Source organism: Bos indicus x Bos taurus, chromosome 12 (assembly GCF_003369695.1).
Source record: "Bos indicus x Bos taurus breed Angus x Brahman F1 hybrid chromosome 12, Bos_hybrid_MaternalHap_v2.0, whole genome shotgun sequence".
NCBI classification, from domain to species: domain Eukaryota; kingdom Metazoa; phylum Chordata; class Mammalia; order Artiodactyla; family Bovidae; genus Bos; species Bos indicus x Bos taurus.
This window is the reverse complement of record NC_040087.1, coordinates 75,713,269-75,733,756: the sequence shown is the minus strand read 5'-3', so window position 1 is coordinate 75,733,756 and position 20,488 is coordinate 75,713,269. Positions and strand designations below refer to the sequence as shown.

The following is a 20,488-nucleotide window of genomic DNA, read 5'->3' as shown; positions in this document are numbered from 1 at the left end:
CCTAGAAAATCCCATGGATGGAGGAGCCCGGTAGGCTGCAGTCCATGGGGTCACGAAGAGTTGGACACGACGGAGCGACTTTACTTTCACTTTTCACTTTCATGCATTGGAGAAGGCAATGGCAACCCACTCCAGTGTTCTTGCCTGGAGAATCCCAGGGATGGGGGAACCTGGTGGGCTGCCGTCTATGGGGTCGCACAGAGTCCGACACGACTGATGCGACTTGGCAGCAGCAGAGTAGATGCATCAGGTTATGCCTAACACTGCCATCTAATGGTTCACAATGTGACTGCAGGCAAAGCCAATCAAACTGCCGATGTGCTGCTCTCTCTCAGAAAGGGGAAAATATCCCTCACAAGGAAGCTTAAATAGTTCATACTAAAGTTCTGTAAGAACTGCTAGTAATATGTGAAAAATATAAATCACTCTGAATATTTTATTTTGCAAATGTTTCAAAGATGTCACCCGACCAACTCACTATTTAGGTCTTGTCATCTGACGTTTAACTTGATTAAAATTGATTAAAAATAATTATTAAGATTATTTTTCACTCTGGTTCTCCTTAAGTATTTATAAAGTATTTTCTGGAAATACTTCAAAAATATAAAAATATTCTTTGTTCATGAGCAAAATCAATCATTTAGATTATACAGAAAAACTCATTTTACAAATAGCTTATTTCACTAGCACAAGAACCTACCGCAGGGAATTATGTCCTTGTCATATTTATTGAGTAAAATTGACATAAAAGATTAGTTTCAGGTGTACAACATAATGATTCAGGACGTGTATGTATTGCAAAATGATGCTCACAGTAAGTCTAGTTAACATTCTTCACTGTTTACAAAGTCACAAAACTTTTTTCTTGTGATGAGGTCGCTTGTGTTGTTTTTTTCTCTAGCTAGATTACAGTTTATTATAAGAGGACATATTGTAAGAGGACATAACTCTTTGTTACTGAGAAGACAGGAGGACAAGGTCACTCTGCATGTGTGTACACAGCACGTTTTCTTTATCTCCTCACCCACTGATGGATGCATGTATCTTTGTTACTGAGAGGACAGGACAAGGTCACTCTGCGTGTGTACACAGCACATTTTCTTTATCCCCTCACCCACTGATGGACACATGTATCTTTGTTATTGAGAGGACAGGACAAGGTCACTCTGTGTGTGTACACAGCACATTTTCTTTATCCCCTCACCCACTGATGGACGCATGCATCTTTGTTATTGAGAGGACAGGAGGACAAGGTTGCTCTGTGTGTGTGTGTGTGTGTACACACCATGCTTGCCTTATCCATTCACACACTGATGATGCGCATGTATTTGTTACTGAGAGGACAGGACAAGGTCACTCTGCGTGTGTGTACACATTCTTTATCCGTTCACCCACTGAAGACCAGTCAGATGGAAGAGATGCATGGGGCAAGACACAGCGAAAGGATGCGGAGCTCCGCACTGTCTCCAAGCCGGCCAGCCACTCTGCACTCTCCCTCAGTCTCCGTGTGGCCACCAGTCCTGGACGCCTGATGAGAACTTTGAAGACCTACTCCTTTAGTAACTTTCAAATACGCAATACAGGAGTATGAACTACGGTCACTGCACTGCACACTGAATCCCAGGAATTGTTTTATACCCTTCGATCCCCTTCACCCATTTTGCCACCCGCCCCCACCCCCACCTCTAGCAGTCTGTTCTCTGTATCTATGAGCTATGTTTTTAAGATTTCACATATAAGTGAGAACATGCACTATTTGTCTTTCTCTGTCTGACTTACTTCACTTGATGTAACACCCTCCAAGTCTGCTGCAAATGACAGCACTTCCTTCTTTTTATAAAGCTGGGTAAATATTCCAGGGGGTGGGGGTGTGTGTGTGTGTGTACACACCACACTTTCTTTATCCATTCACCCACTGATGGACACGTATATCTTTGTTGCTGAGAGGAAAGGACAAGGTCACTCTGTGTGTTGTGTGTGTGTGTGTGTGTGTGTGTGTACACAGCATGCTTTCTTTATCCATTCACCCCTCACGGATGCATATACTTTGTTACTGAGAGGACAGGAGGACAAGGTCGCTGGATACTGCTAGGCTGCAGAGATCCTCATGGGAAACGCCTGTCCCTCTGCTGGACTCCTATTAACGTCTCCAGGTCTCCAAGCCAACCAGTGGATCCCACCGCAAAGAAGATACAGGAGCAGAGACGCTCAGAGTTTCAAGGGCTTTCGTGGGAATTTCACTCCTGCCACCTACCCAACATGTGGGTTTCCTGGACATCCCTGCCTGCTGCTTTTCCAGCCTCTGCTTGAGAGTCTTCGTGTCGGCAAGTCAGCACCTCCCACGGGAGTCACTTTGCCTGGAGACAGACGGTGCCTCCGAGCTAGCCCTTACCAAGCCCAGTAACTTCCAGCAGCATCTCTGTAGGCTCATCGTCACCCACCCTTGGCTGTGCCCTACGTGCTCCATTTAACTCCTCTTTCCTCGAGCAGCCTCTCTGACAGCTGAAGCCTGTTCTGCCCTTCTCCTCTCCAGGATCAGCACAGCCTGTGTCCACAGTTGCCCCTCCCGTCCTGACGCAGACAGGGACCGCCAGGGCTGTGCATGTTGTCTGACTACCTACACCATCCACAAGCATGTCCGGGTCTGCCGGCAGGCACGGCGCAGCGCCGTCTCATGGGCTTTGTGACCCCATGGACTGTAGCCTGCCAGGCTCCTCTTCCGTGGGATTTCCCAGGCGAGAAGACTGGGGTGGGTTGCCATTTCCTCCTGCAGGGGTTCTTTCTGACCCAGGGATCGAACCTGCATCTCCTGCACTGCAGGCGGGTTTTTTACCACGGAGCCACCACTGGATTTTCTCTGCTCTGCTATTCTTAACATATCTCCCGAAGCTTTTGTAATTTGCAAATTTCATGAGCAAACATGCTCTTATTTTCAAAGCAATCATTGATATATATTTATCAGGCTAAGCAGGGAATGAGAACACTACAGAAAGGTAAATGCTGTTCTTTCATTTTCGTATTATTACAATAATACAGGTAATTTCCAGAGTGTAAGAGAGAAGCACTTGCAAGTGTAAGGCTCTGTGTGAGCCAACTCTGGGATACGGCTTGCTTCTGCTCATCAGCTTTTACACCCTGCTAGATGAAGGAAAGGCATTGAGGACTGGAGACAAATACTGGTCAGATTAAGTCACTAGGGAAAGTCTCTGAAGGACAAATGGAGGAAAATCTACCCTACCCTAGCTTAACATTAAAATTTTTAAAGCTTTTCAATTCATCCTTATCATGAGAATATGATAACTGGGTGGACCTAAAACTATGCCAAAAACATTGTCTTACATCAAAGGTCGCAAGCAGAGTTAAGAAGGCAGTCTATGGAATAAAAGAAAATATTTGCAAATCATATTATCTGGTAAAGGATTATACCCAGAAAATATAAAGAACTCCTAGAAGTTAATAACAACAAAAAAACTGATTAAAAATGGACATAGGACTTGAATTTCTGCAAAGAAGGTGTACAAATGAGCAATAAGCACATGAAAAGATCTCAATATCAATAATCATCAGGAAACAGAATCAAAACCTCAATGAGATACCACCTCAAATCCATCAGGATGGCTACTATCAAAACAAAACAAAACAGAAAATAAACGTTGGCAAAGACGTGGAGAAATTGGAACCCTTGTGCATTGCGGCTGGGAATGGAAAATGGAATGGCTGCTATGGAAAATAGTATGGTGGTTCCTTAAAAAATTAAAAATAGCATTGCCACATGATCCAGCATTTCACTTCCAGATGTATACCCAAAAGAACTGAAGCAGGGTCTCAAAGAGACATCTGTACTCCCATTAGTCACAAGAGCCAAAACATGGAAGCACGCCAAGTATCCATTACCAGATGAGTGGATACATAACACGTAATACATCCATACCGCTACTGCTAAGTCACTTCAGTCGTGTCCGACTCTGTGCGACCCCATGGACGGCAGCCCACCGTCCCTGGGATTCTCCAGGCAAGAACACTGGAGTGGGTTGCCATTTCCTTCTCCAACGCATGAAAGTGAAAAGTGAAAGTGAAGTCGCTCAGTCGTGTCCAACTCTTCGCGACCCCATGGACTGCAGTCCACCAGGCTCCTCCGCCCATGGGATTTTCCAGGCAAGAATACTGGAGTGGGGTGCCATTGCCTTCTCCGACAGTGCTTACTACACACCAAGAAAAAAGCAAAGCACTAGTCAGAAGAGGGGTGGGAGGGGAAGGGGGTGCCTCAGAGAGGTTGTAAGGACACAGAGTCTAACAGAGGGCAATACTCACAGGAAAACAAAAGGATACAGCAAACTGAGACAAAAACCCAACAGCCGCATTCACTCATTTGATTTATTCTTTATCAATGCTGCATTACCCAGTAGGCAGAATGACCCAGAATTTACGGCAAACATACACACACAATCAAAGTAATTATCGTGGAATAGAACAAATCAGAACTTTGTCACAATAGTTTATCAATTAAAATAATTAAAGAAATTAAATTTAATTTTAAAACTCTGATTTTCCTACACTCATCTCACTGGGGCCTCATTTTCTTTATATGTTTATAATATCTGCCTGGCAGGTAAAGACTTAATAATGGTAGATAATCTCATATTACTGAGCCCTTAAAATAGTCCACAGATAGCCAGATGCTGAACTTTAGGGACAAATAAAACTCTGTTGCCATTCACTTGCTAAGTCATGTCCAACTCTTTCTGACTCCATGGACTGTAGCACATCAGGATCCTCTGTCCTCCACTATATCCCAAGGTTAGCTCAAATTCATGTACTGAGTTAGTGATGCTATCTAACCATCTCATCCTCTGCCACCCTCTTCTCCCAGGATCAGGGTCTTTTCCAATGAGTTGGCTGTTCGCATCAGGTGGCCAAAGTATTCGAGCTTCAGCATCAGTCCTTTCAATGAATAAAGTGAAAGTGAAAGTTGCTCAGTCATGTCCGACCCTTTGCAACCCCTATGGACTATACAGTCCATGGAATTCTCCAGGTCAGAATACTGGAATAGGTAGCCTTTCCTTTCTCCAGGAAAAGAAATACATCCATATAACTGAATATTCAGTTCAGTTCAGTCGCTCAGTTGTGTCCGACTCTCTGTGACCCCATGAATCGCAGCACGCCAGGCCTCCCTGTCCATCACCAACTCCCGGAGTTCACTCAAACTCATGTCCATTGAGTCAGTGATGCCATCCAGCCATCTCATCCTCTGTCATCCCCTTCTCCTCCTGCTCCTAGGCCCTCCCAGCATCAGAGTCTTTTCCAGTGAGTCAACTCTTCGCATGAGGTGGCCAAAGTACTGGAGTTTCAGCTTTAGCATCAGTCCTTCCAAAGAATACCCAGGACTGATTTCCTTTAGAATGGACTGGTTGGATCTCCTTGTAGTCCGATGGACTCTCAAGAGTCTTCTCCAACACCACAGTTCAAAAGCATCAACTCTTCAGTGCTCAGCTTTCTTCACAGTCCAACTCTCACATCCATACATGACCACAGGAAAAACCATAGCCTTGACTAGACGGACCTTTGTTGGCAAGGTAAAATGTCTCTGCTTTTGAATATGCTATCTAGGTTGGTCATAACTTTCCTTCCGAGGAGTAAGCGTCTTTTAATTTCATGGCTGCAGTCACCATCTGCAGTGATTTTGGAGCCCAAAAAAATAAAGTCTGACACTGTTTCCACTGTTTCCCCATTCTATTTCCCATGAAGTGATGGGACCGGATGCCATGATCTTCGTTTTCTGAATGTTGAGCTTTAAGCCAATTTTTTCACTCTCCACTTTCACTTTCATCAAGAGGCTTTTGAGTTCCTCTTCACTTTCTGCCATAAGGGTGGTGTCATCTGCATATCTGAGGTTATTAATATTTCTCCCGGAAATCTTGATTTTAGCTTGTGTTTTAGAAAAGGCAGAGGAACCAGAGATCAAATTGCCAACATCCTCTGGATCATGGAAAAAGCAAGAGAGTTCCAGAAAAACATCTATTGCTGCTTTATTGACTATACCAAAGCCTTTGACTGTGTGGATCACAATAAACTGTGGAAAATTCTGAAAGAGATGGGAATACCAGACCACCTGACCTGCCTCTTGAGAAACCTATATGCAGGTCAGGAAGCAACAGTTAGAACTGGACATGGAACAACAGACTGGTTCCAAATAGGAAAAGGAGTACGTCAACTGAATATTACTCATCCTTAAAAAGGAAGAACACTGTGACACATGTTCCAATTCGAATGGACCTTGACAACATTATGCGAAGTGAATTAAGCCAATCACAAAGGATATTCACTTACACGAGGCACAAGAGGAGGCGAATTCACAAAGACAGAGCAGAACGGAAGTGGCCAGGGGCTGGAGGAGCGGTTAAGGAAGCCATTTAACGAGCACGGAGTTTCAGTTTGGGAAGAGGAAAGAAGTTCTGGAGATTGGCTGGGCAACAATGTGAATGTACGTAACACTACTGACTGTAACTTAAAAATGGTTTAGACAGTAAATTTTATGTTGTGTACATTATACCACCATTTAAAATTTTTAAGCCATATCCAATTTGTTCCAAGATCACCTTTACGCCTGACTCTTACTAGCATATGGGGCACAAACAACATTTAAAGTGGAATCTTTTCCAAGTCCTAGCCCAGGAACGCAAAGTCCTATAGAGGACAACAGTTTCCTAAAAACAACAGGATGCTTCCCAGGAAAGATCTCCAAGCCAAAACATTTTAGAGAAATGAGGATATGTCTCCTACATAATGCTGAATAATGTAGGAATACTGATAAATTAACATAGCACACAAAGATCAGTATTATCTTGTACCAAATAAGAGCTTCTGAAAACACTGATTTCAATCTCCCTGAGGCTTCAAATCATGGGAAGAAGAGCGCCATGGCTGGCTGTCACCTGTAGGTGGCAGTGGAGGCAAAGTATTCATGTCAAAGCAGCCTTCAAGGTCAACCAGTATGGGGCAGCAGCAGAACACAGGCAATTCAAGTTCTGCTACATTAAATAAACTATTAAGTTCTCTGATACACTGTGAGTGCGTATCTTGCGAAAACACGTCCACCCCAGGGCCTTTTCTCAACCAACTCTATCTCTTGCCTCATTTTTTTTGCTTGATATGTCTTTGTGATTATATCTATTTAGAAATATTATACATTCATTTTGTAGGGACATGGTGGTTTTCTTTCTTACAGAAAAAGAAATACATGCATGCTAGTGAAGTCAGAAAGCCTATTTATTGAGGTCTGTTTTGTGCTAAGCACGGTGCTAGGTGCTCTGAGACATGTGAAGATAGATGGATCAGGTCCTTGTCAACAAGACAGACCCAAAATGTGAATAATAAAGATGAGCGTCCAATCAAGGGGTGAATAACAACACACTTGTGAAAGAGAGAGAGAGCCACAGACACCTCCAACTCCCACCTCTAAAAACAGGCTCCCACAACCCACAAACCTTTTGGTGAGTTTTACTGCCTATGTGTGAATCCCTAAATGTTTTATTTCAGTTTGGCCTACTTTCTGCTGCTGCTGCTGCTGCTGCTAAGTCACTTCAGTTGTGTCCAACTCTGTGCGACCCCATAGACGGCAGCCCACCAGGCTTCCCGTCCCTCGGATTCTCCAGGCCAAGAACACTGGAGTAGGTTGCCATTTCCTTCTCCAATGCATGAAAGTGAAAAGTGAAAGTGAAGTCGCTCAGTCGTGTCCGACTCTTAGCAACCCCACGGACTGCAGCCTACCAGGCTTTGCCATTGCCTTCTCCAGGCCTACTTTCTGAAATTCATACAAATAGAATCGTACAGTATGAATTCCTTTGTGTCTGGCTTTTCTCGCTTCACACCATATACACTACATTTGTCCATTCTGTTACATGCATCTCCTGTATGATCCATTTTGATTGTGAAAGGCAGAAAACTGTTTACACAACTGATTTATCAACTCTACAGTTGCTGAACATGTGGGTGGTTCCTAATTTGGAGCAATTAGAAATAATGCTCCTATGAACACTCTTATCTATCATCTCCTGGTACACGGGAACATGCATTTCTACCAAGGGGTGGAATCTGAGTCACAGGTGTATGCATCTTCATCTTAGTACTTAATATCCAGCTGTCTGCCAAATTTAAGCTCCCACTGGCCATGCCCAAGAGTTCCTGGTTGCTCCATACCCTCGCCAACACTTCTTATTAGTCTTATTCACTGTGGCCACTTTGGTGTGTGGGTAGTAACATCCTTATGACAGTTTCAATTTTTAGTTCCCTGATTACTTATGAGGTTAGGCATACTCACACACGTTTACTGACCATTTGGATACATCCATTCTTGAGTGCTTCAAAGTCTTTGGCTCATTGAATGGCGGCAATCTCCCTTGCAAAATTAAATTTACAGGCTGACAGAATCCAGCTACAAAACCTTTCCTGGGGAATACCAACTCATTGGTGAGAAACAGGGATAGGACAGGAAGTTCTATTTCCTCAGAAGATTTTTTTTGCTACAGATTGAATGACTACTTTGACTATTCTCTACTAAGTAGGACCAACCTCAGCAAACTTACTGAAAGAAAGTACAACACCATAACAGAGAAAGAGTACAACACAATCTCACAATCTGAGAATCTTGAGTAAACATCCCTGGGTTACACCATCGAAACTACTATCGTGTCAACATACTTTGCTGTTGGCATGACGATTAAATTCTATGATCCCATGGAAAGCACGTAGACCTCTGCCTGATGACTCTTTACCTCTCATAATATAGATAAGAGTAACGACAGAGATAATTTTTTTCTTTAAAATCCTAAGTAACTCTTTTAAAACCAATAACGTTCAACCTATAGACACGTAGTTACTTTTTAGAATACAGATACTAAAAGCCTCCATCACACACACTAGTACACGAGGTTGGATATTTAAGTAACTCGATAACACACACTCATTTCTTTACCAGTCTTGACTCTCCACACTACCTTTTTCTTCTAAACTGCTATTTTACCATATTACTAGACATCTTCCCTTAGAAATTCATTTCTCTCTACACATACTATCTCCTTTAACTGTGAGACCAGACTCTGTAGGGGGCAGCCCAGTATATCACAATAACCAGAGTTCCACTCAACCAGTTGTGCCCGGGGACCCTGAATGACTCTCCAGGCAGTGAGTGAAACGTCACCCCACAAACTCCTGACCTGGGATTTTAAGGGGTCTAGGAGTGCTTTCACTGCCATAAGAAGCCTTATCCTAAGATCCTCTAAGTGAAAGAATCTTTAATATCTTTAGGCAACCCTACTTTCATTGCCAGTTTAGATCTATTCTAACTAGAATTATCTATCACTTTGGTTATCTGGACTCAACTTCTTTGCTGTGAGGTAAGTAAATCATCTGATTGTCTATGTGTCTGTAAAATTGTGAAACTGAACAAAAATTGCCAAGGAAGAGGAATTTGGGAGATGCTCAATTTACAATACTGTTTAGAAAATCAAATGGAAAGGAGGTAGATACCAGTTTGGCTATAAGACTACAGCTGTTAAGTTGTTGGAGTTACAGTAACATAGATGGAGACAAACAGTGTCTCAGTCGTTTTCATCCAGAAACCACTATGCGACATATCTGGCCCCCTCCAAAAAAAAAAAGGAGCAGTGACTTCAGAAGCGAACTTGAACAGAGAGGGGGCAGGGCGCAGAGATCCCTAACATCTAAGCGGGAGGCCGCCGGGCCAGGCAGGAGTCTCACTCTTGTTTGCCCCCCACCTCTTCTTTGTGGGGACTGGCTGTCTACCCACTGCTCTAGAGCCTTTGTCTGCTGATGGCCACCTGCCTGGGAAAGATAAACAGTGACAACAGCAGGGCCCTCCTCATAATACTACTCTGAGGAACCAGGATAAGCCTCATACCTACTGAGGAAAAGAGAAATGTGTTAAGAATGAGAAATATAGTTTTATCTGTGGCACAGACAAAATCTCATGATATAAGAGCATGCTTTTATAATGGGGATTTACTGTGTAAGTCTATTAACTACATCCTTTCCGATAATTGTAAAATTGGCTTAACTAAATTATATTTGCTCTAAAACTGGCCTCGAGGGCTAAAATAAAAATTCATTTGGGGCTCTTAGTACTTAAAACCAGAATTCAAAAATGGAGCTGAAATGGATGGTTCCATAAGGTGAAGGGAACTCTTGTGAAATCCCTCTTTTGCAAGGTGACAATTTTCTTTCACTCATATCCCAATCTAAGTCAGGAAATTAAAGCTGCAAGAATGATCCCTGAATGAGACAAGTTCTTCCATCTGAATAAAAAATTCATTAGGTTCAAGTATTAAAGAAGCAAACTAGACATACAAGTTTAATTCTTGATCCACTGTTTACTCGCTGCCAAATGGTTTGGGGGAATTCTTTTTTTTTTTTAACTGAAATTCTTTTCCAACGTAAAGTTATTGTGAGAAGCCTGGAAACCCAGAGAGCAATGCTAAGTGCTGTAGTGTCAGGGGCGGGGGGTGGGATGAGGGGGTGGTCTTGTCTCTATTGTTCCTTGCGATTGGCAAGTTCCCTTCACATTAGCAAGTCAAAATGTCCCTGATGCTGACACTGGGCTCAATATTTCATCCATGACTCCCTCAACCCTCGATTTCTTCACCTATGTTTTCAATCATACGTTCAACCAGTATTTACTAAACGGCAGTTAAACACATACATACACAACACATGCAAACCCTCAAGGACCTCAATTTAGAGGAGGATAAAAGGCAAGTAAAGACCCAGTAACAATACAAATACATGCCACTACAGGGGTAAGAAGCCAGTGCTAAAGAACCTTACAGGCACAAATAACCAACCAGCTTCAGGGGTCAGAGAAGATTTCGTGGGAAAGGCAACATCTAACCTAAAGCTTTAAGGATAAATAGCAGCCAGCCATACCAAGAGATGGGAGTGTGCTGGGAAGGGATACCACAGGTTGGTGTAACAGCCTAGGCTGGGATGGAGAGAAAGACAGGGCCCACCCTCAAGCTGTGTCCCTTGGTGCCTTCCCCCAGAGACTGTCGAGTCAGAGAAAGGATTCTCCCTGCGCAGACAAGGGGCCTTTTCTTAATGAGATCTATGCCTTCCCATACCTGCTGACTTCAGCAGCAGGAGAACACTAACCAGCAGTGAATTTTAGAAGACCTGTCACAGGCTATAGGAAAGCAGGGCAATGAAAAGATTGGATCTGCAGGTAAGAGTCTCCTATCTCCAGGTAAAACAGCAAACTCCTATCCTGCATATGAAACATAACTCTGTGTGTAAAAAAGTGACTATAATGTAACTCAGCAATGAGCCTATCACATCTAGTGAATAAATCAATGTAATCACCTCCCAATGGAAAGTCTTTACAGCAGCCAGGGCAGAAAGGGGAGGGTAAGGAACTTGGTACCAGAAGAGACTAGGCCTGGGTATCTGAGCTCTCAGCAAGTCACTGGCCCTCACTGGGCCTTGAATCTCCATTTACACAAGAAATTGTAGCTCGGGGTTGCTGCTTGTGCTTCTAAAACCCATTCACCTGGCATTATCACAATCAAAAGTATTTTAATCACCAAAGGAAAGGGTCTAAATAATTTGTAAGTCACAGATTTACTACAGTTTTGTCGGAGGAAAAAAAGAGCATGTGCCCACAAGTTGTCTTAAATCAAAAAACCAAACCGTTAAGTTCACATACCTTTTAAAAGCTGACAAGTCATGCATAACAAAGTATAAAGATAATTAAAGTTTTAGGACAAGCAAATGAAATTATGATTTTTTTTTTTTTTTAAAGAAAAAGAAAAAACAGTTAATATAGCCAAGCAGGCAATGATTGGAATTGCTCACTTCTCTTTTCTTTGCTTTCACTTCCCTTCTTAGGTTAAAATACTCCTAATATGTAAATTATTCCACTCAAGACTCCCAGAGTCCTTTTTTTTGGGGGGGGGGGGGTATTTATTTTTAATTGAAGGATAATTGCTTTACAGTATTGCACTGGTTTCTATCAAACATCAACATGAATCAGACATAGATTTACCATGTCCCCTCCCACTTGAACACCCCTCCCACCTCCCTCCCCACCCCACCCCTCTAGGTTGTTATGGAGCCCCATTTTGAGTTCCCTCAGTCTTACTTGCCATTGGCTATCTATTTCACACACGTTAATGTATGTTTCTGTGTTACTTTCTCCATAACTCCCACCCTCTCCTTCTCCCCAACCCCCCAGCCGTGACAATAAGTCTATTCTCGATGTCTGTGTTTCCATTGCTGCTTCCCAGAGTCCTTTCTTAGCAATTCATAGGGATGTTTTTGCCAAAGGAATTACTTCCAGTCTTCCATGTGATAGACAAGGGATATGAAACACTGGGTACTTAAAAAATAAAGCAAACCAGAGTAGGGAAAGGTATGTGCAAAGCTGAACCAAGTAACTGAGGGTGCCCAAATTTCTACCATTTAGAGATATTTTAGTAGCAAAAAGTAGATATTCGACGATTTTAGGAACTCGTAGTAAAGGGTTCCCACCAAGTGCCACCTTAGCACTTGGACTTTCCTGGTTTAGAGCCCTCACAATCCTACCAGATGGGTATTATCTCTATTTTAGCGCTACACAAACTAAGTAGGAACAGAGGTTCATGGTGTTTAAGTAACTAAACAAAGTCACACAGCTTAGAAAGTGAATAAATTATACTATGAATTCTATTCTAGTCAATATCAAATCCCATTCTCTTTCAACAGATGATGCAGGCTTTAAGCACCAAAGTAAACAAAGTGAAGACATTTTTCTGTGATTCTCTTAAATACATGCCATCATTTCAAAGGGAGCTTATGCTAAGCATGACCTCATAAACAAATCATTTGTGAAAGAGAAAAACCACATCCAGGGCAAAGTCATAAGTTGAAAAAGCCTTATTTCAGCGAGCACTTCCTGAAAGAGACAAAGCAGCAATTGCAGCTGAGCGAGTACCAAGTCCTATACCAAGTATTAAATTTGAAACAACTTTTTAAAGCAACGGAAGAGCCTAAAACAAAAGAAATATAGCGTTTCTTAAATACACGGTTTCTAGAAAGAGCTATTTTAACACAAGCAACTCAAAGATATCTATTTTACAGAACTGTGTTTACCGAAAAATGTTCTTCTCAAACAGCCTTTTGATGGTCAGGAGGTAAGTAGCATTTAATCACTTTTATCACAGATTATCAGAAGTAATGTTGTACTTATTTGTTAACTCTCAAGATCTTTGTTTTATTTTAATAATATGTTGCTGAAATTATGTTGGTGAAGGACCTTCAAATGGGTTATACTGTCATCTTCCTATGTTATTAATATGATTTTCATTTATTTTCAGTATTTTTTACATTAATAGTAAACGTAGTTTTTTTCAACTTACAGAGACTGTTGATATAATAAATTGTAAGTATCTTCAGGAGTCTTTATCACTTGGTTTTCAATTACACTGTTTCAAAGAATGTCGAAAGCTTTTAAAACACTGACTTACAAGCTAATCGTTTTTCAATATTTATCCAAAAATGTATGTGTGTGTATGGAGTACAACCTGTATGGTAATGCCTTTAAAACACATGCATCACACAGATTTTAGTCAACCTTAAGCAAATGAGCACAACTGTTCATGACATAATAAAGTCAGCTTGAGCCCAATGAGGAGGCAAAGATTCATTCAGAAGAAGTTTGTAAGTAAGGAATTTCTGGTACAAAAATCAGGGATGAGGATGGGTGGAGGGAGTTCTGAGAAAAGGATACAAAATGTCATTTATATTACAATTTCTATTGTGGAAAAATTCATTGAAAGTTAAAAATAAGAGCCAAGTCTCTAAAATGATTATGTTTGTATGATACTAGAGATTTAACTTCTCTATGTAGTATTTTTCTCATTTTATAGAAATTAATATTCCAGTCACCCCAATATGTGGAAATTTTAATTAACACAGGCTTTTAAATGTATAGAATTCTACTTCAAAAATCGTATTTAACCTAAATATTTGGCAAACTCGGAAAGGTAGGAAGGAGAGAGGGAGGAAGAAAACAAAGCCCTATCTTGTCTGTCCACAGCAACTGCTCTAATCAATTTTAAATTACTGCCCACGATGTCACTGAGCAGATGGCCCATCTCCCCCACAGTTTTCACTAAAGAGCCTCAGAGCTGAACGAGAGGAAGCCCACTCTGCAAAGTGACATTTTTGAAGGAAACTTTCTTACACCTCCTTATTTCAGGGGGATGCCACGAGGTTCCATCTGTGTGTAGCAAGTCTATTTTTAAAGTCACTGCTGCTGATGTTACATCGTGGGTGATGGAAGTATCACACAGGGGGGTGGCAGGTCAATGATATTTACAATCACAACTCCTTTCCAGTAGAAATGGGCATTGCCGGTGGCGTGAGGAATAGAAATTATACAGTTTCTGCAAACACATAAAGTCACTGAGTGACTTCTTGTTAATAACTACTTGTCTCAGACACTCCTTTTTTAAAAAATTAAAATTGACAAACAATACTTACCCTTCTGTATCTAGGCAGAGTGAGGAGGTGAAAGCTACTATCCTAGAAACAGCTTATTCTCAAGGTGGTGCGCTCTGTGCTCCTCTGAGGCCGTGACATCTCCTTCTGGGACACTGGTAAACACCTTCTGGAGGATTCAGCATTAGGCAGTCCCAACTGTACGTTAAAAACTAGCCTGTCTGTTGTTTTTAAGAGTCAAGCTCTTAATCTGTACACCATGGCACAAGAACTGCTGTTTCTAATCTACGATAGCTTAGAACATGATGCTATTAAGAACTGTTTGCCACTTTAAAAAAAAAAAGCAGATTTAATGGCCAATTAAGCAATGTTTCATTGACAAACTAGAGAGTAGCTACTGTGGGTCACCCTGCCAAAGGTTCCTTCCTGCACTCAGCCATCAATCCAGCAAACTGAGCACCTACTGTGTATGCATCAGGCAGTGCAGACAACACAGCGGTAAGAAGGAAAGCCTCCAGCTCTCAAATGAGGACATTTGAGAACTCAATATTCGATAGTCAACCAGCTGTATGGTTTCTTTACTTTCTAGTACATAATTTATACATTAGTGTTTTATATTTAATGAGTAATAATCCATTATACATTAAAATTATACTTAATGAATAAAAATCAGACATTACTTAGTTACCAAATATTTAAACAGAATAAAGATGATAAAAAGTGACAAGCTTAAGAGTCAAAATTCAGAATGGCCTTTCCCCAAGTAGTCCCTAACAAAGGATACCTAATACAGGAACAACGGCTACCCAACCCCATACTACAGGGAGACAGAAAATGAATACACTGGCCAGTGCATTGTGACACACCAGACCATCCTAATGGGCTAGTACATATTAGCAGTAATATCCAGGGAGTGTATTTCTTAACAAATACTAAGACACATATATTGACTCTACGACATAAAGTACTCTCAAAATCCACTGACATGCCAAGCTGAATGTAAGAATGTTAAGCATTTATTTTTCAACTAAGGTCTCATTCCTATTTCTCTTCTACAGTTTCTAAGTGTCATGCCCACCAACGAGCTGTAAGATGACCACCCCTCACAGTCAAGCTCAACCTGGCCTTCCTATCGACCCACATCCAGATGAATACAAGGTGGCAGCCCTCGTCTTCTACAGCTGCATCTTCATCATTGGATTATTTGTCAACGTCACCGCCTTATGGGTTTTCAGTTGCACCACCAAGAAGAGAACCACTGTGACCGTCTATATGATGAACGTGGCGCTACTGGACTTGGTGTTTATAATGAGCTTACCCTTTCGGATGCTTTACTACGCAAAAGGTGAATGGCCTTTTGGAGAGTACTTTTGCCGGATTCTTGGGGCTCTCACAGTGTTTTACCCGAGTATTGCTCTGTGGCTTCTCGCCTTTATTAGTGCTGACAGATACATGGCCATCGTACAGCCGAAATATGCCAAGGAACTTAAAAACACGTGCAAGGCCGTGATGGCGTGTGTGGGCGTCTGGATAATGACCCTGACCACCACCATCCCACTCCTGCTGCTCTATGAAGACCCAGACACAGCCTCCTCCACCCCCCCTACCTGCCTCAAGATTTCTGACATCATTTACTTAAAAGCTATTAATGCGCTGAACTTCACTCGACTGATATTTTTTTTCTTGATTCCTCTGTTCATCATGATTGGGTGCTACTTGGTCATTATCCATAGTCTCCTTCACGGTAAGACCTCTAAGCTGAAGCCAAAGGTCAAGGAGAAGTCGATCCGGATCATCATCACGCTGATGGTGCAGGTGCTGGTCTGCTTCATGCCCTTCCACATTTGCTTTGCTTTCCTGATGCTGGGAGGGGATGAGAACAGCTACAACCCCTGGGGAGCCTTCACCACCTTCCTCATGAACCTCAGCACTTGTCTGGACGTGATTCTCTACTACATCGTTTCGAAACAATTTCAGGCTCGAGTCATTAGCGTCATGCTGTACCGTAATTACCTTCGGAGCGTGCGCAGAAAGAGCTTCCGCTCAGGTAGCTTACGGTCACTAAGCAACATAAACAGTGAAATGTTATGAATCGTCACTGTTTGCCTTCAAGCTCTTTAAATACACTTTACTATCTATCTTAGGGTCAGTGGATAATCTCTAGGATATCACCAAGTCCCTTCTCTCCTGGAAAAAACAATAAAATAAACTTAAAAAACCCTTCCTCTTTTGTGGGATCTTATTATTGTGGTAGCATAATTAAATATATCGAAACATTCTAGTTCATTATTTTTATATTAAAAACTTACATAAAACACTTGCATGAATGACTGGGAGAAAAGCATCCAATTCCTGTTTCAGATTCAAGCCTTATCTAAATACATCATTGACTGTTTGGATTTAACCCTATGTGCAAATAAGAATTACATGATCTCAAATAATTGAGCTACTGTTTGAAATAATTTGAATTATTTTCCAACTAGATGCAGCTCCTTTTGGTTTGATTTACACTCAGAAATGGTGGTCTAAGTTCAGTTCTTTGTGTTCTAAACATAAAACTTCTGGGATTCCTATAAAAACAACTATATTCAACACATCACTGTTACTGATGTACAGCAAAATCTGCAGAAGCAAACACCCGAGGCGTGATATAGGTCATTGCCATCAGCCCTCCCCTCCACTGAATTAATTTTCCTTCGGAAACAGACTACAGCCACTCAATAAATACTTACTGAGAGCCTAGTATGCGCCAGACTCTACTTCAGACTACTGGGGGAAACTGAACCTGAGATCCTATTTCTGCCCAATAATCTAAGTTCATTCCCATGACATAAGGTTTCTGCTATATGGTGAAATATGTTGTTCAGTTGCTAAGTCACGTCCTATTCTTTGTGACCCCATGGACTACAACACACGAGGCTCCTCTGTCCTCCATTATCTCCTAGAGTTTGCTCAAATTCATGTCCATTGAGTCAGTGATGCTATTCTAACCATCCCAACCTCAGCTGCCCCCTTTTCCTTTTGCCCTCAATCTTTCCTAGCATCAGGGTCTTTTCCAATGAGTGGGCTCTTCATATCAGGTGGCCAAAGTATTGACGCTTCAGCATCAGTCCTTCTGATGAGTATTCAGGGTTGATTTCCTTTAGGATCGACTGTTTTACTAGTCAGAGACTAGTAAAACTTAGGCTTGGATTCATATCCAAGCCTTATCATTTAATTCCTCCTAACGAAGTAACCAAGTGACTTCTCCATTTAAAAAGGAAAGGAAGTCAACTATAATCTGTAAACATACTATTCTAAATATTATGAAAGCACATAAATGAGTCAGCAGTAACTTCCTCTTTGCCGAATAGCCTGCATGACTCTTAGCATGATCATCTCCTAATGGGACTAAGAATCAGATAAATGCACTGGCTATAAATATATTTCTATAACATGGGAAAATAAATATTCTTAAAGAAAAAAAAAAGAGATAAACACAAAGGAACCCAATCATAAAATAGCATTTTCATACCAGAAGATCTCTTAGATGGTCTTCCTGTCCAGTCCTTCTGCTTTAAATATAAAGAAAATGAGGTCCACATAGGTTATGTGACTTGCTCGGCTAAAGCACCAGCATTAGAAACCAAGTTTAGCTCTCCTTTCATGTCAAGCACCAATTTCTCAATAGTAAAAAGCAAACAAGCTCACAGAATGTAAACATTCTCATAGCTACGTAACGAAAAGGAGTCAAGATGGTACTGAGAGAAAACCACTTGAATTTTTTAGCTTTATTAGTCGAGTGAGCAAGACACTTAAATATCATTAAGTGAATATTGCTAAAACAAGAGAAACCTCTATTCGATATGTGCTATACAGTCACAGCCTACTCTCACCTATACAGATTAATCTGCTCTTACATAATTTATTAAATGCAACTTCTCTGCAATGACTTTTCTTGATGAGAAGAATTTGAGAGCACATGATACAACTAAAGTCTTTATCAACACAAAGTCAAAAAAGCGAAAATGTAAGTCACGGTTCTTACAAAAAAACAAAAACAGTTAATTAAAAATAATTTTATTCAGCATTGTAATCAGATATACTTTAATATGATATGTAAAACTTCAAATTCTACTTATTCTGGAGTGATTTGATTCTGGGAAACTATATAACATCTACATATAAATACTAACAATGAAAAAAATAATAGGTATGTAAGGACAGGTGTGTGATAAGCATGGGTTACTGGAAGAAACTAATATATAGCTACTTTCAAAACCTAATGGTTGCGTTGTCCAATTATCAAGTAACAGTCATGAGAATCTATTACATGCCAGGTATAGTTTCTTTGTAAAGCACCAGAAAAAGAGATGAAGATGTCTATGGTTCCAAGACCTCACCTTACAGTCTTAAGGGGCTACACTACAACCAAGGCTACCCCTTCCACATTCCTGAGGGTGAGGCAGCGAGTACATAACGGAAAGTTGGTTTGCCCTCAGTGGGCTAGGAGGGCGGCACAGGAGGCCCAGATAATGACCGTGATGATGCAAAGCAATCAACACTAACAGGGATTTTAATAAATGTGTTGGACTATACATAAAAGGACGAATAATCCTGCTGAAGGACAACAGGGTGCAGAAAGAAAACCAAGAAGATACAAGAAAACAAATAATACAAGAATGACCAATGGGAAACTCTGGATTGGGGTCAGATTATAAAGGCTTTGAAGGAAAAGAAAAAAAAAAAAAAAATATATATATATACACACACACACACACATACAGGATGGGGAAGTTACTACTGCTAGGATGTTTGCACAGGTTATTTAGTTCCCTGTCAAGTACAGACCCCCCAATTTACATATGAGGATTTTCTACAAACTGAGCTCAGGAAATAGAACTCGAGAAGTAACTTGCTTATGACGACACACAACACACGGCAGAGCGAGGAAACCTCAATTATATCTGGTCTACGTGCTGGCAAAGCCTAAGCCATTCACACTATTCCAGACAGCCTTGATGCCATCTTGGAGTTTGATTATTATTCTGAAGAAAATAAAGATCTAAAGGTTTTTAAAAGGAAGATTAGTATGGTCAAACTTCTATTTTAGAAAGACAACTTCTGAAAACAGTGCATGAACTGCTTTGGAGGTGACAGGTAGACTATTTAGAGAATTATTATAAAAATCTAGGCAAGAAAAGTTAAAGACTAGTTAAGACTGAGATAACAACAATACATAATGAGGGGTGATTCACCCAGCACTTCAAACGAATAAGGCTCAGTGACCCACTCCAACGACGAGAAAAGGGAAAGAGTTCCAGCTTGGATGACTGTGTAGATGGAAATGCCTTCAATTAAAGAGTACAGAAGGAGGAGGAGATGAGAGCACAGAAAGAGAGGTGACCAGAGGAGGTGACAGCTTCTGAACACGACGAATTTTCTTGGAGTCTGAGAAGCCATCAGGAAATACGAGTAAAGATCAGGAAAGTAATATGAACTGGAAATGGAGAACTGGGACACAAACAACAGATGTTAACGATAGCTGAAGTCATGAGAGTGGACAAGATGGCATAGAGGAAGCTTTTGGCGTAAGTGTGAGAAAGGAGCTGCCAAGAGTTAATAAATAAGCTCAAAAAGGACCAGGAGACAGTAGTATGCTAGCACTCAGGAGGGCAGGTTATTTCATGAAATAATGGGATGCCAAAAGCATACAGTGTGCTATTGAAAGGTCAAATAAGACAAGTGAAAACAAGCCACTGGCTTCAGAAATCAGTTGGTCACTGATGACCTTTATAGTTTTAATAGTGGTGAGCTTTAAAAAGAGAGAGACACAATTAAATAAGAAGTGAAGAACTGTTGGGAGTGCAGATAAATTTGGCACTGATGAGAAAGAAAAAAACATTATATGGAAAATACGGCACATAATGCACATACACCACACTGACCAAAAAGTTTCCTGAGTTTTTGAAGCTTTGCTACCATCAAGTAAAAGATACATTTATAAAATGCAAAGTTTACT

General features: G+C 41.1%; 2 protein-coding genes across 3 annotated transcripts in view; one reads left to right on the top strand and one right to left on the bottom strand.

The window, feature by feature from the left end:
• Window positions 1-20,488, bottom strand: part of UBAC2 (UBA domain containing 2) — a 170,502-nt gene that overhangs the window by 115,371 nt on the left and 34,643 nt on the right. The gene's annotated exons all lie outside the window — the stretch shown is intronic.
• On the top strand, window positions 12,347-16,708 carry GPR18 (G protein-coupled receptor 18). The gene is made up of 2 exons (XM_027557889.1): window positions 12,347-13,178; window positions 15,546-16,708. Exon 2 carries the CDS (start codon window positions 15,580-15,582, stop codon window positions 16,576-16,578), a length of 999 nt encoding a protein of 332 aa, XP_027413690.1. The 5' UTR covers window positions 12,347-13,178; window positions 15,546-15,579; the 3' UTR covers window positions 16,579-16,708.